Source organism: Nicotiana sylvestris, chromosome 11 (genome assembly GCF_000393655.2).
Source record: "Nicotiana sylvestris chromosome 11, ASM39365v2, whole genome shotgun sequence".
Classification (NCBI taxonomy): Eukaryota; Viridiplantae; Streptophyta; class Magnoliopsida; order Solanales; family Solanaceae; genus Nicotiana; species Nicotiana sylvestris.
In genome coordinates, this window is record NC_091067.1 from 137,759,485 (window position 1) to 137,776,514 (window position 17,030).

A 17,030-nucleotide genomic window follows, 5' to 3' on the forward strand; every position below is an offset into this window, starting at 1 on the left:
TTGGAGAAGCTGCAAGGGGCAGCCATGGGAGGTTTGGAAGGTTTGGAGAAGAAGATGGTGAAGGAGAAGAGAGAAAGAGAAAGGTGGGGGGGCGGATGAGTTTAGGTTTTTTTTTTTTTTTTTGTTTTGTTTTGTAAAAATGTAAGATAATAGGGGTGTTGGGTCTTTGGGTTATGGACTGGGTCGACCCAGTTCGAAATGGACTGGGTCGTTTGGGAAGATTGGGCCATTTTTTGGGCTTGTGTCTTGAATTTGAAGAAGAGGCCCAATTCCGACTTTCTTTATTTTTTTGCTCTCTTTTCTTCTTTTATTTTTATAAAACTAAATTATAAAAATACTTAAACTATTATTAAGAACTAAATTAAGTTATAAAAGCGCAAATTAACTCCCAATAACAATTAACGCACAATTAAATAATAATTAAGCATAAAATTGTATATTTGGACATTAAATGCTAAAAATGCAAACGATGCCTATTTTTGTAATTTTTAATTTTTGTAAAACAAACTTAGTTACTAACAATTGTATAATTAAATCCTACATGCAAAATGCGACATATTTTTGTATTTTTAATAATTTAACAAATAAACATGCACAGACAAACATACAAATAGTTACACAAAATATCACAAAAATTCCACACCAAGAAAAATTATTTTATTTTTGAATTTTTTGGGAGTAATTCTCATATAGGGCAAAAATCACGTGCTTACAGCTGCCCCTCTTTGCCCTAAGACACGAAGGGTTTTCGTGCAAAGATAAAGCGAGCGATTTTTGCCCATCAGAGTACTCCGTGTGAAGCATTTTTTGAAAAAGATTTAACCGAACCTTTGCTTCAAAGGTTTCCTACATATCCTAGGCTAAACAGGATTCAGGTCAATGTAGTTCGGGAAGTTTTGGTAGCTGGGACTACCGTGGGACTGCAAAAGACTGAAATGTATGCCTCTGTTCTATGGGCGGGCTCCCAACTTCAACACTTGAAATGAAAAGACTGAAATGTATGCCTCTGTTCTATGGGCGGGCTCCCAACTTCAACACTTGAAATGAAAAGACTGAAATGTATGCCTCTGTTCTATGGGCGGGCTCCCAACTTCAACACTTGAAATGAAAAGACTGAAATGTATGCCTCTGTTCTATGGGCGGGCTCCCAACTTCAACACTTGAAATGAAAAGACTGAAATGTATGCCTCTGTTCTATGGGCGGGCTCCCAACTTCAACACTTGAAATGAAAAGACTGAAATGTATGCCTCTGTTCTATGGGCGGGCTCCCAACTTCAACACTTGAAATGAAAAGACTGAAATGTATGCCTCTGTTCTATGGGCGGGCTCCCAACTTCAACACTTGAAATGAAAAGACTGAAATGTATGCCTCTGTTCTATGGGCGGGCTCCCAACTTCAACACTTGAAATGAAAAGACTGAAATGTATGCCTCTGTTCTATGGGCGGGCTCCCAACTTCAACACTTGAAATGAAAAGACTGAAATGTATGCCTCTGTTCTATGGGCGGGCTCCCAACTTCAACACTTGAAATGAAAAGACTGAAATGTATGCCTCTGTTCTATGGGCGGGCTCCCAACTTCAACACTTGAAATGAAAAGACTGAAATGTATGCCTCTGTTCTATGGGCGGGCTCCCAACTTCAACACTTGAAATGAAAAGACTGAAATGTATGCCTCTGTTCTATGGGCGGGCTCCCAACTTCAACACTTGAAATGAAAAGACTGAAATGTATGCCTCTGTTCTATGGGCGGGCTCCCAACTTCAACACTTGAAATGAAAAGACTGAAATGTATGCCTCTGTTCTATGGGCGGGCTCCCAACTTCAACACTTGAAATGAAAAGACTGAAATGTATGCCTCTGTTCTATGGGCGGGCTCCCAACTTCAACACTTGAAATGAAAAGACTGAAATGTATGCCTCTGTTCTATGGGCGGGCTCCCAACTTCAACACTTGAAATGAAAAGACTGAAATGTATGCCTCTGTTCTATGGGCGGGCTCCCAACTTCAACACTTGAAATGAAAAGACTGAAATGTATGCCTCTGTTCTATGGGCGGGCTCCCAACTTCAACACTTGAAATGAAAAGACTGAAATGTATGCCTCTGTTCTATGGGCGGGCTCCCAACTTCAACACTTGAAATGAAAAGACTGAAATGTATGCCTCTGTTCTATGGGCGGGCTCCCAACTTCAACACTTGAAAAATAAAACGTCTTTCCTTTCTTCAGGCGATCTTCTGACTTCAAACCACAAATCGCCATTCTTTTCTTCAGGGGGGCTCCTGAATTCAACCAATAACTTCTAAAATGCCATTCCTTTCTTTGGCTGGCGAGATTTTAACAACTTTTAAAAATAAAACGTCTTTCCTTTCTTCAGGCGAGCTTCTGACTTCAAACAATAAAACGCCATTTTGTTCTTCAGGGGGGCTCCTGACTTCAACAAATAAATCGTCATTCTGTTCTCCAGGGGGGCTCCTGACTTCAACCAATAAATCGCCATTCTGTTCTCCAGGGGGCTCCTGACTTCAACCAATAAATCGCCATTCTATTCTTCAGGGGGCTCCTGACTTCAACCAATAAATCGCCATTCTGTTCTTCAGGGGGCTCCTGACTTCAACAACTTTTCAAAAAATGCCATTCCTTTCTTTGGCTGGCGAGATTTTAACAACTTTTTTTTAAAAAATAAAACGCCTTTCCTTTCTTCAGGCGATCTTCTGACTTTGACAACAACTTTTAAAAATAATTCAGCCTCCGTTCTCCAGGCGGGCTCCTGACCTCAACAACAACTGAATATTGATAATCTTAAGAAAACTAAAAAAAATGACTCTTTTTTTTTCAAATTTAAACTTCATCTTTTTCAAATTATCCTAGGAGAAAATTCATCAGACTAGATTTTGATCCTAGGAGAAGATTCATCCGACTAAGATTTTATTATATTATCTTGAGAGAAAGATTCCATCGGACCAAGATTTTGACTCTAGGAGATAAATCGTCAAACTAGGTCCATTTTGTTGTGATCTTAGGAGAAAGATTCATCGGACTAAGATTTGATATCTTAGGAGAAAATTTCATCGGACTAAGATTTCTATCTTAGGAGAAAGATTCATCGGACTAAGATTTGGTATCTTAGGAGAAAATTTCATCGGACTAAGATTTGATATCTTATCTTGGGAGAAAAATTCCATCGGACCAAGATTGTGACTCTAGGAGATAAATCGTCAAACTAGGTCCATTTTGTTGTGATCTTAGGAGAAAGATTCATTGGACTAAGATTTGATATCTTAGGAGAAAATTTCATCAGACTAAGATTTCTATCTTAGGAGAAAGATTCATCGGACTAAGATTTGATATCTTAGGAGAAAAATTCATCGGACTAAGATTTGATATCTTATCTTGGGAGAAAAATTTCATCGGACCAAGATTGTATCAGGAGGGAAATTCATCAGATTAGGACTTTTATCCTAGGAGGAAAATGTAAAGATCAATGATTTGAGAAACTTACCTTCGTAATTTCTTCTTTTCTTTTCTTTTTCCTTTGCGCTGCTTTGTTCTTGCTTGCTGGGGATAATACCACTAGGGGAGTCTCCTTTCTTCCCCTCCTTCAATTTTTTTATTTTTTTTTATTTTTTTTTATTTTCTCTCAAAAAGTGTTATCTTCTTGGGATAACGTTGTTGAGGATAACGCTGCTGGGGAATTTTATCCCTTCAAATCGATGCTTCATTCTTCTAGAAGCTGTTGGGGATGATAATGGCTTTTGCTTTTCTGAGCACAAGTGTCATCCCTTTGTCCTGTCTGCTGAGGAACATTTTCCTCCATTGAAACTTATTATATTGGGGCAACACTGGTTCAAAGACCACTTTCCTTGAGACTGATATTATCTTTATTCTTCCTCAAACGGGTACCTGACTTCCAGAAAATTTTCCAAATGAAAGGAAAATTTTCTGCCCCAGTTTGACAATCTCCCTTATGGCATGCATTTCCGACATCGATGCCATTTCCTTTACCTGTTTCAAATCCAAACAAAATTTGTTAGTTTAAAACGCGGTGGTTGGTTGTGATACTCCTACTGGGGATGGATTTCCCTTTCTCCTTCCTTGCTCTGCGTTCCACAACTTGTTGGGGATGATATTATTTGCTGGGGATAATCCCTTTCCGCTGGGGATATCCCTCTTCTTTTGTGGCATAGCTCGGAAACTGGCATTTCCCCGACCTTTTAGTCTCGCATGAATTTACCAAACCATGCTCATTGCTCTCCTTAATTTGTCCACAGGCCTTGGCCTTGAGGTTTATAACCTTTGATTTCGGCAAGGGTATCCCTCTTGACACTCGTCAATCCTTTTGTCAATTCCCTTTTGCTTGGGGATATCTTTCTTGACACTGGCCTTGCGCTTGTTCCTTGCTGACTATACCACTTGGATGTACTAGCCAGATCTCATCTTGCATAATTGGAAAGCTGATGGCCTATTTTGAAGTCATTTCCCACTGGTTCTGACCAAACAGACTCTACTGGGGAATTTTCTATGAAAGGAGAAAGATAAAAAGGAACAGAATAAAAGACAAAGGAAAAAGATGACTCTTTAACAAAAGAAATTATAAATAAAAACCTATCAAACGCAGACACCGACTCTAATGGTCATGACATGCATATGTGGCCTATCCTCCGCCGTCAATCGTCTTTCAAGACCTTCAATTGGCAATTCCCCATCTGATTCTCAATCTTATTCGACTTGTAGTGCCCGAAGGGTTTTCACTATCAAGCCTCTCTCATTTTGGTTTTTCTCTCAGCTTTCATCGCCTTATGGTGTCCGTGAAGATTTTCACCGATAAGACTCTCTCATTTGTATCACTTTCCAGCTGGGGATTTGGAGTGTTGCCGGTATGACTCTCTCTGCTGGAGATTAGAGTCCTTTCTGCTGTGGAACAGAATGTTATGTTCGCCGGTAAGACTCTCATTTGTCTGACTTGGCATCTTTTGCAGACTGATCAGAAGGTCTTTCTTTGGACCGTAATGTGGGTTTTTTGGATAGGCTTAGAAAGAAAGGGTATTAAAGGCTCAAAAACAAATCAATTTGGGGTTCAAAATTACAACCTTCGGAACCAATTTTGCTTACAACGAGCACAACTCTTGCCCCAGTTTCTTGCTTGGGGATTATTTATTTTTAATTTTTTTTTAATTTTTATCACACCATGTACACTGTGACCATTGTGGCCATTATGTACCCTATGACCGAGCCGTGAAGCGCCTACGTATCCTCTTTGAGGAATCAGGTCAAACGTAGTTCCCAATTCCTCTTCTTAATTATGACTTCCTTTTTTTTTACATTTTTTTACCTCACAGGCTCTTATTTCCTAGTCGTTGCTATTGATTCCGAACGAGGGGTATGAAAGAAAATAAATAAGGCTCAAAAGAGGTAACGAAGGATAAAGTGTTTAGGTAGCAGAACAAAATGCCTTCGTCATTCCAGTCTTCAAAACATGCCAAGTGCAAACAACACAATTGAACATAGATTTATAGTCTCTTCCGATGGTGCTGGACTTGACAATTATGTTAAACACTTGCTTTTTCATTTGTCATTTCTAAAGCACTGCTGGGCGACACTCTCACTCTCATGCACGACCCTCATGCCAATTTGGCGAATCTTGCATTTAACGGTTTTCTTTATGTTTTACTTGCCCCAGTTCCACATGACTCGGGCTTCAAATAATCTCAAACCGTTCTTATTTCCTTTAAATGCTTTGATCACCTTCCCAGGGTTTTATGATTAACTTTAAAGACTAGGCCCAAACTGTGTGCGCATGTCATGTCACTAGAATCGGCATTGAACAAAATGATAAAAGGACTAAACAAAAAGCTGACTGGAAATAAAAAAAAAGACCAGATTTTGCATTAGACTACCGGTGAAATGGTTTGAATGTCAAAACAAACAAAACAACCAGAATAAAATCCTAACACAGCCTGGACAAACTTAAACAAACCGTAATGACAAAACGGAAAGATAAGACAGTTTGACACAAGACAATATCTGAATTACAACCCTAATAATCCGAACACCAGAAATGACAACAAAATAAGCCACCACAAGCTTCTGTCTTGCTCACCAAGGAACGGAGCGTCCTCCCACTTTATCAAAATTGACATCTTAGTCACTGAGCTTCGCATCAGTATTGCCTAGACCATTACCAACTTCAATATCATCAACCTTAGTCAACAAGTCCCCAATAGGATTTGAGTGCTTCTGCTATCAGGCCTGATCCCCACAAAGTGTGCTTCTGGGTCTTGTATTTCCGGCTTACCACAAACCAACCACCTTCTTTTTTGCGATTCAAAACAGGTTAGAATGGACTCAGTCGGTCCTCATTATTAACAACATCTTTTTTTTTCTCTTTTTTTTTCTTTCGATTTTTTCATTTTTTCATTTTTTCCATTCTTTTTCTTTTTTTCATTCATTTTTTTCATTTTTTTTTTGTATTTTTTTTTGTGGTCGAATCTTATGGAGATTGCCTACTTATCATGACCCCGCATGAATCAGACCTTGCGTAGTTCGGACCAATAAAAGATAAACAATACTAATCATTTTTTTCAATTTAAAACAAACTGGGTTTCAATGATTTGAAGATGACCTACAAACTCGAAAATCAAACAACCCACATATTTTAATCAAAAGATTTACAAACTCCAGAAACAAACGGCCAACTTCCTTTCTCCGTTTGACAAATGCAACCGAACGGTTATTTTTTGCAAACGTGGCCCCTTCCAAATTTTGAGGCCGGAGAGGATTATTTTATGACACTTTACAAACTTGTTCATTCTGAAAATAGCCTTTCGACAACTGAAAGATACTCTAAGGCTAATTCGGCAAGAACGGTTTAAGACGCGGTCGAAGCTGGCTCGGCTTATTTTGACCAAAAATCCAAACGGTATTCACCTGACCGTTGACTCTTTGTTTTTTTTTTCAAATTACAATGAAAACGTGGTGTTGCAAACACGGCCCTTCAGCACCTCGGGGACGAAGATTTTTAAGGCTGTGTGGGTCAACTGGACCAAAAATCCTAAACACGACCCAAAAGGTGGCTGTTTATGCAAAGTCAGCCTTCCGGCGTCCCTTTCGGGAACATTCGGCTATGTTTTGACAAAACAACATCACCCTACTTATTCATGACTCTTTTTATCGTTTTTCAAATTAGCAAACTCAATATTGCAAACACGACCTTTCAATGTCTCGGGGACGAAGATTTTTAAGGCTGTGTGGGTCAACTGGACCAAATCTTAAACATGACCCAAAAAGTGGCTGTTTATGCAAAGTCAGCCTTCCGGCGTCCCTTTTGGGAACATTCGGCTATGTCTTGATAAAACAGCGTCACCCGACTTCTTTATGACAAAATTAAAATTTGACATATATTTTTTTTTGGCTATTTTAGCAAAAGGGGGTTGGACCCGATGAGGGTTGCCTACGTATCTCACATCCGGTGAGAATCAAACCCGCGTAGTTCGAGCCAAATAACCGAACTATTTTAAAGCAGATTTTTTTTTCCAGCAACAAATAACAAAAACACTTTCCAAGCACGACTCTTTCATTTTCATTTTGGCATTTTCAGAAACAAATAAAAAAAACTATTTTAAAAATAAGACCCTTTTTTTTTCATTGTCATTTTTCAAGGGAAGACAAACTATTTTCCTTTTTTATTTTTTATTTTTGTTTTTTTGAAAAATAAGACAGAACAACGATTTTTTTTTCTTTCTATTTTTCCTTTGCTTTTTAGTAAAACAAACTAATAAAACATTTTTTTTTCAATTTCTCAAAATTTCTGCAGAGTTTTGACAGTATTTGGGCATTGAGTTTTTTAAAAAAAAATAAACAATCAATTCCCTAACCGCTATTTCTTTTTTCTTTTTTTTTTAAATTTCAAAATATTATTCCTGATATTCAAAAGTCAGTCAACACACAAGTCCGAATCAAATAAATGCGCAAGTAGCAGCAAGTAAGATGCATCAGGATGGTCATTTTCATTTTTGGGTACACCTGTCCTAGATAGACCCAACCCCTGTGTTGAGCCTCCAAAGTCAGATGAACGTGATGCAAACAAACGTTCCTACTAGGGATCCGACATGAAGCTGAGTTATTCTAAGTGAAAAACCTGAGGCATATTGTTCTAGCCCTGGCTTACCCAAGTGGACAGCTTGAGCCGAAGTGGGGGCAATGTACCGGGAGCACGAAAGTCTACCCGGCCTAGTTACTTGTCCCAACTTCGTCTTATTTGGTATGACTTCTAACAGAAAGGTGGGCCACGCGCACGTGTACACCATAAATTCAGAAGACTCAGAAAGAAGAAGGGTTTCGTAGCAGTTTTATATACACAATTCAGATAATATTAAAGCGGTAAAAGCATCATTTAGCACATTAGGCATATATCATGTAAAAATCAGATAATAAATAAAGCCAACTATAACAGTTATTTTAAGCTCGAATTCTTGAACCCTGAACAAGTGGTTCTGGTTCTCTAGTCCCCAGCAGAGTCACCAGAGCTGTCACACCTCCTTTTTCTGCCCCCGCTAGGGTACAGGAGTTTTTCCAATTAAAGGACAATCGAAACGGGATTTGTTTATTTATTTCAAAGTCGCCACTTGGGAGATTTAAGGTGTCCCAAGTCACCAATTTTAATCCCGAATCGAGGAAAAGAATGACTCCATATTACAGTCTGCGCACCAGAAATCCGGATAAGGAATTCTGTTAACCCGGGAGAAGGTGTTAGGCATTCCCGAGTTCCGTGGTTCTAGCACGGTCGCTCAACTGTTATATTTGGCTTGATTATCTGATTTTATACAAATATGGACTCATGTGCAAGTTTTATCTTTTTACCGCTTTCATTATTATATTGTTTTTTTTTAAAATGTGAACATCGTTTAAAAACATGTCTTTGGATTGCGTCACATAAAATGCACCCGCGATCCGGAACGTATTTTTATTCAATGTTTTGGGATTTGGGTTTGGGTCGCATGAAATGCACACCCGAATTTAAGAAAGTAAGCTTATTAAAATGCGCGCCTAAAGCAATTAGCGTGTTATTATTTCTGGGTAAGGCCGTGGATTTTTGCTAAACGGCTCATCCCAAAGTCTAATTAATTTTAATTAAACATTTTATGAGGGCCCCACAATCTATATATTTTATTAAGCGAGGCTCGTCTCATTTTATTTTTAAAAGGACAGTCCTAAAATACCTACATTTTCCATTGAAATTTGTCTCTACAAAATAAAAGAAAAAATATCTTAATTTATTTACATGCTTGAGTTGTTATAGATGAATTTTGAATATGATTCATAAAATCTGAAAATGATGCAAACATGACAGTCTGTTGTCACTGCAGGCCCAGGCCCAACGTGTATGACATAAAACTAAACCTGGGCCGTCTTATTCACATGATATTACCTAGTTACATTATACTAGGCATGCTATCAGTTTGTCAAATTAAAAAAAAACTTAGCAATCTAATTTTAATCCTAGACCATTTACATGCTGAAATTAACCAATATTATTTAACTAAACAATATTTCTACCAAGTTCCTACTAGATGGCCTATTCGTTTGATTTTTACTTGACGGAGTTACTACACCATTTATTTTGGCAATATATAGATAGTTCAATCGTTAAGCTATCGTCGGATGTTCCACTATATGTATTAAATAGCTACACGATTCTGATTTTTTGCAAACTAAATAAATTATACATACAAATAAAATTCAGAATATAATTAAAGTTAATTCAGAATTTCAACTCTTCATTTTTCGTATTCATGCTTCATATTCGGATTACAATAACCAGCGTGTCAGATGTGTACCTGATATTGGAAGCAAAAGAAAATGAAGATGAGAATCAGCAGCAGTAATAACAGTACAACACAACAACAACAACCCAGCAACAGTAACAACCCAGTAACAGACCGGTGGAGTAGTAATCCCAAAACAAATGCTTCCAACTTTTATGAAACAACAACAATTAATGCTGATTTCAAACAATGAAAGAAAGCAGAAGATTTTTTAGTTTTTTTTTATTTGAAAATTTGAATATTTTTCGGAATTTTTTTCTCTCTTAAATATTCAGCTCTTTTTTTTTCTCTGCCTTTGTGTTTTTCTGTTCTGTCTCTTTTTATTCTTTTATTTCAGATTCGTTCTTTTTTTCTTGTTCTTCTGTGTGTCCATCTTTTGTATAAAGACCTCTCTATATATAACACATTCCCAAACTCAATTAAAATCAATTACTTTCTCCTACCAAACCCATTATCTTCCCACTCATCCCCATTACATTAAATAAATATATCAACCCCACCCCATTATATTTTGTCCCTCATGCCTAACATAAACAAATATCAGATTCCCCCACACTAAAATTTGTCTTGTCCCCCATTAAATTAAACAATTATATCAAAATCCACCCCATTATTTTTTGTCCCCCATGCTTAACATAAAAAATTACAAAATGTACAATTCCTAAACTACCCCTCCGACCTTACTGAAATTACCAAACTACCCTTGAACGTACTGCAAATTACCAAAGTACCCCCATCAGCTATAACAAATCAATTAATCACACTCAACCAAAAAATATACCAATATGACCAATTTCTACACAAATTCAAACAACAAATCACATGAACATGATTTCTTCAACATTTCAACAACAAATCACATGAACACAAATTAAACAACAAAGAACAACTAAAATTTGATTGAACAATATTTTTAGCAACAAACAAACCTATTTTCAGATTCAACAACAACAACAACAAACAAGTATATTCAGATTTCTAAATTCAATAATATTGAACTTAAAATCAACTCTAACAACATTACAACCAACAATTCCTATATTAAACTTAAACAAGATTATGAGACAAATTCAAGAAATAATCATAAATGATAAACAAGAAATCAAACTATACAAATTTCGGATTCAAGATCAACCAAACAAAGTATGAACATGAATGAAAATATTCAATAACAATAACAAACAAACTTTGTTCAAACTTCGAATTAAACTTAAACAAAACAAATAAACATATTCAAATTAAAGAAATAATCAATTAAATTTCAATTTGAATCTAACAAACATTAAACTAACAAATTTTTACCTAAACAATAAAACAAACATAAAATAAACATGAAAAACAGATTAATTAATTTCCATTTGAAATCTAAAAATTTAATCAACAAAACATATGAACAAACTAGAAAATTATTTCAACGACGAACAAACCAAACAAGAATTGAATCATTTATCGATTTTGGATCCGAAAAATACCAAACAAAAATATGGACGATAAATGAGATTCAAAAACCAACTAACCGACGAAGATCTTGAATGAAACAAATCTGTCCGAAAAATGATTATCGTACCAAGACTACCAACGCCCTAACGGATCTTGCCTTCAACGATAAACTCCCCTTCCTCTTGAACTCAAAACAACACACGACAGACTCAAACGAAAACCAAACGAATCCTTGACGAAAACGAAGAAGATGACACACCATCAGAAGTAGAAACGAAGCCGCAACAGCTGGTCGACGCAGCTGGAAGGAGGAAGGGAAGCAGTAACGACATGGGCTGAAACATGAGCAGCTGTGCGTGCTCGTCCATGGCGGAGAAGCAGCAGCTCGGAGATTGAAGCGGACGACGCAGATGCAGCAAGAAGCAGCGACATCCATGGTGGTGGCTACTGGTTGTTTGGTCGATGAAGGCAACGATAGTCGTTTGGACATGAAGACGACGGGACTGGGGACGATGGATGCCGGTTCGCTGCTGGGCGGGGTTATGGGTGACGGACTATTTAGGCGGAACGAGGAAGAAGATGACCGGAGCTCAACAAATAACCATGGGAGCTTGACGTTGGAGAAAAAATAGAAAAGAACCGTTTGGACGTGAAGGAACAGAAGTGAAGAAGAAGAAGATGACAACGAGGCAGCCATGGGTGTGTGGGGGGCAGCCATGGCTGCTTGAGGTTGGGGGTCGTTTGGGGAGAAGACGAGAGAGAGAGGAGGGGGGGGATGGGATTAGTTTTAGGTTTTAGGGTTTGATTTTTTTGTTGTTTTGGTAAAAAGAAATGGAAAATGAAAAATGAAGATGGGGAGTTGGGTTGGGTCGACCCGGTTTGAAATGGACCGGGTCGTGGGGAAGGTTGGGCCATTTCCTCCCTTCACAATTGGTTTAGGATCAGAAACCAAATATTTTTACTATCTTTTGTTGCGTGGTATATGATTAATTTCTCTACCATAATACACAAAGATATGTTTCCCAAAGATGATTGGGGATATATGTTAGTTTTTCTAACATTTGGGGGATGGAATAAACAGTTGAAAAATATGCTATATGAATCGAATTATCATGATCCTCACTTAGAAGATAATTCAAGTCGAATGCCAGAAGCATTTGCTGATCCAAAATTAAATATCATATTTCAGCTGCAAATGCTCCTATTAAAATTAAAGTCCCTGAAGGATAGAGTTTACTGTACGCATGAAGCGTGGTAGACCAATCGGTTCCAAAGGTAACAATCCTTGAAAAATAGTAGGAGCTAATGATCAAAATGAGGAGGAAATAAGCTCTAGAAGAGCCCACGACATAACATTTCATGAAACTCCCGAAAAAGTTCAGGTACCTGAAAATAAAGAAAGTGATGAGATCTCCACAAGTTATGTCGCTTCGGAACTGACACAAAATGATCGTCGACGATATATTTAATACAATATAGTGCACAATATTGTAAAAGATTGTGAGGATCGGACTAGCAGTCCAGACACTTGAAGATGTCATACCATTTAGATACAAGTCTTAACCTATATGACTTATTTGGCTAAATCTATATGAAGATCCTTGAAGGATTGAAAATGCCCGAAGCATATAATTCAAAGTCTTGAGAAATGTACTCGATCAAATTATAAAGATCTTTGTACGGTTTAAAGCAATCTGTGCGCGTGTGGTATAATCGCCTCAGTAAATATTTGCTGAAAGAAAGTTACATAAATTATGTTATTTGTCCATGTATTTTTATAAAGAAAATGTCATCAAAATTTGTTACACTTGCTATTTATGTTGGTGACATAAATCTTATTGGAACTCCGGAAGAGCTCCAAGAGGGTCTTAAAAATACTTTTACATGGACAAAGTGTACCCATTAAGTACACCAATGAATATTCAATCACTTGAAGTGAATAAGGATCCGTTCCAACCTCTAGAAGAGGATGAGGAGCTCCTTGGTCCTGAAATACTCTATCTCGGTGTAGATGGTGCACTTATTTATCTTGCTAATGCTAACAAAAGTGGTGCAGATCGTATTGGTAATGCAGATGCAGGTTATTTATCCGATACCCATAAAGCTCGATTTCAAACCGGCAAGCAGGGAGTGCATATGATTGAGATCAGTGATTCATTCGAGAAACATGTGGGTTGGAATGTGATAAAAGACCCACAATATTATACGGAGACAATGTTTCATGCATAGCACTATTAAAGGGAGGATTTATAAAAGGAGATAGAACGAAGAACATTTCACCAGAATTATTCTACATACATGATCTTCAGGAAAATTGTGACATTGATGTGCATCAAATTAGTTCAAGTGACAATCCAGCAGATTGTCTTTACCAACATCAATTTTTGAGAATATGGTATACAAGATTGGAATGCGGAGACTCAAATATTTGAAATAAGGTTTTCTTCAGGGGGAGTAAAATGCGCGTTGTACTCTTTTTCCCTTACTAAGGTTTTTCCCACGTGGTTTTTCCTAGTAAGGTTTTAATGAGGCACATTATCTTTTAATGAACATCCAAGGGGGAGTGTTATAAATATATTATATTATGGATGTTCATTTAGTACTCCGTTGTAAATAAGCTTCCTGAAGAAGCTTATCCATATGGGACTCCACCGTAAATATGTTTATCTATTTAAGTACTCTATTAGAAATAAGCTTCCTGAAGAAGCTTATCACTTCGATACCCGGTTATGGATAAACATTACTCCCGGTAGAAGATTATTCATACCGGGTATAATAAGTTTATCCTTTCTGTACCTAGTTATGGATAAATATTATTCCCGGTAGAAGATTATCCATACCGGGTATAATAAGCTTATCCTTTCAGTACCCAGTTATGGATAAACATTATCCCCGGTAGAAGATTATCCATATCGGATATAATAAGCTTATCCTTTCAGTACCCAGTTATGGATAAACATTACCCCCGGTAGAAGATTATCCATATCGGGTATAATAAGCTTATCCTTTCAGTACTCCGTTATGGATTAACATTGCTCTCAGTAGAAAATTATCCATATCTGGTATAGTAGCAGCTTACACAACAACTTCCTTTCTTCTATAAATAGAAGAGATTTCAGTTCATAATGTACATCAGTTTGAATTCGAATAATATATCAGTTTCTCTATGTACTTGTCTTTACTTTATAGTCTTTATTTTATAACATATGTCTAATTTTGTATGACATACATTCATATTTATATATAGTTAGACCTTACTAAAATGATTGGAAAAATAAAATCCTACTCAGTAATTAATACTTCTCGGCTTATTATATTTTGCCATATGGTACACAAGTCTGGCTCACAATTTTCAACATTATATCTAGGAATATTCAACGCTGACACTAGTCTAACATTCAACTTCAACAACAATTTCTTTAGCACTAAGCACCAAAGTTTAAGAAAAATGATGTTTTTTAAAATTTGTGATCCATTAAAAAGTGATACACATTATTTATGTGATTATAAAAGCTTCTAATCAAAGGTAGAATTATAGGTTTAAGCTAAATTGTTATCAAAATAAAAAAAAATTATTTTTTTCAAAATGAACAAAAGACAAAATAGGTTCACGTAAACCGAAAGAATATTATACACGTGAAGTTTTATACACACGCTCAAACACAAACAAAAACATCAAACTTTTTCCAGTCCCACCACTAGATTATAGAAGAAAATTTCATCAAAAATTATATTCACAGTCCCATCTCCCACTACTTAAAGTTCCTCTTTCTTTTTCATCAAAAAAATCATACTCCATTTTCTTACAACAATGGCAGTAGCAACAGCAACAGCAACATTATCTTCGTCTTCTGTTTTTCCTCTCCATTCTCTTCACCAACAGTTTCCATCAAAATACTTCACTGTTCGTCCCATTACAGTCTCTTTATCCGAAAAAATACCAGCAGTGACACAATCGTCTGAGCTCACAAAATTACCGATCCGTAAAATTCCCGGCGATTATGGTCTTCCTTTAATTGGTCCATGGAAAGATAGACAAGATTATTTTTACAATCAAGGTAAAGAAGAATTCTTCAGATCAAGAATTCAAAAATACAAATCTACTGTATTTAAAACCAATATGCCACCTGGAAATTTCATTTCTTCCAATCCAAACGTTGTCGTTTTGCTCGACGGCAAGAGTTTTCCGACCCTCTTCGACATTTCTAAAGTCGAGAAAAAGGATCTCTTCACCGGAACTTTCATGCCGTCGACTGAACTCACCGGCGGTTATCGTGTTCTTTCTTATCTCGATCCTTCTGAACCGAACCATGAAAAATTAAAAAAGCTCCTCTTTTTTCTTCTTACTTCTCGTCGTGATTACATAATACCCCAGTTTCACGAAAGCTATACGGAGCTGTTTAAAACCCTAGAAAAGGAAATGGAGAAAAATGGTAAAGCTGATTTAAACTCAGCTAATGATCAAGCCGCGTTTAATTTCTTGGCTAAATCATTGTACGGAGCGAACCCAGTTGAGACTAAGCTCGGAACTGATGGTCCCACATTGATCGGAAAATGGGTGTTGTTTCAGCTTCATCCTTTGCTCACTCTTGGTCTTCCGAAGGTTCTAGACGACTTTCTCCTCCATAATTTCCGGTTACCGCCAGCTCTAGTGAAGAAAGATTACCAGAGACTCTACGATTTCTTCTATGAGAGCTCCACTACTGTGCTAAACGAAGCTGAAAATTTTGGTATTTCGCGCGACGAAGCTTGTCATAACCTTCTCTTCGCTACGTGTTTCAATTCCTTTGGCGGGATGAAGATTTTCTTTCCTAATATGCTGAAATGGATAGCTAGAGCAGGAGTAGAGCTCCATATCCGGTTAGCGAACGAGATCCGATCCGCCGTAAAATCCGCCGGCGGGAAGATCACGATGTCGGCGATGGAGAAAATGCCTGTGATGAAATCGGTTGTATACGAGGCTTTACGAATTGATCCACCAGTTGCTTCGCAATACGGGAGAGCCAAACGTGACCTTATGATCGAATCACACGACGCCGTTTTTGAGGTGAAGAAAGGTGAATTGTTATTCGGGTACCAACCGTTTGCGACGAAGGATCCGAAGAGTTTTGACCGACCCGATGAGTTCGTACCCGATCGGTTCGTAGGTGAAGAAGGGGAAAAGCTATTGAAACATGTATTATGGTCTAACGGACCTGAAACGGAGAGTCCGACGGTGGAGAATAAACAATGTGCTGGAAAGGATTTTGTGGTGCTGGTTTCGAGATTGTTAGTAACGGAGTTTTTTCTCCGTTATGACACGTTGGATATCGACGTCGGCACGTCGCCGTTAGGAGCTAAGATTACTATAACTTCTTTGAAGATGATCGGAGTTGGAACGGAAATTTGATCTTTACCGTCACCGTCAGTGTTATTAATTATTAAGATAATCTGTACTTCGTTTTAATAAAAATATTTGAAGTTGAAACTAAAAAAGGTCTTTATATATGCTGTTATGTTTAGATGTGAAATTCATTTTAGATATAAAGTTTGTAAATATTAAATTTTTTAAGTGGATAACGGTATTTTACTTGAAATATGCCTTTAAACAAATATTTTAATGTAGTAATTTGATTTGAAGCTCAAATATGCCTTTAAGCTAGTACACCTGAAGAGATGAGTCCAAAAGTTGTTAGTGAAGCGTGAGTCGCGCCTACTAACAATGTCTTTGGGCAGGCCCCAATGTTTGACAATGTACGAGAAGAATAGTCGAGTTGTATCTTGCATT

The 17,030-nt window shown here is 37.2% G+C and overlaps 1 protein-coding gene across 1 annotated transcript; it reads left to right on the forward strand.

Annotated features, from left to right (window-relative positions):
- The first annotated feature begins 14,968 nt into the window (after nucleotides 1–14,968).
- On the forward strand, nucleotides 14,969–16,738 carry LOC104223393 (allene oxide synthase 2, chloroplastic-like). Its single transcript, XM_009774826.2, has one exon. The coding sequence runs from the start codon at nucleotides 15,075–15,077 to the stop codon at nucleotides 16,650–16,652; it is 1,578 nt and encodes a 525-aa protein (XP_009773128.1). The 5' UTR covers nucleotides 14,969–15,074; the 3' UTR covers nucleotides 16,653–16,738.
- Nucleotides 16,739–17,030: the final 292 nt, after the last annotated feature.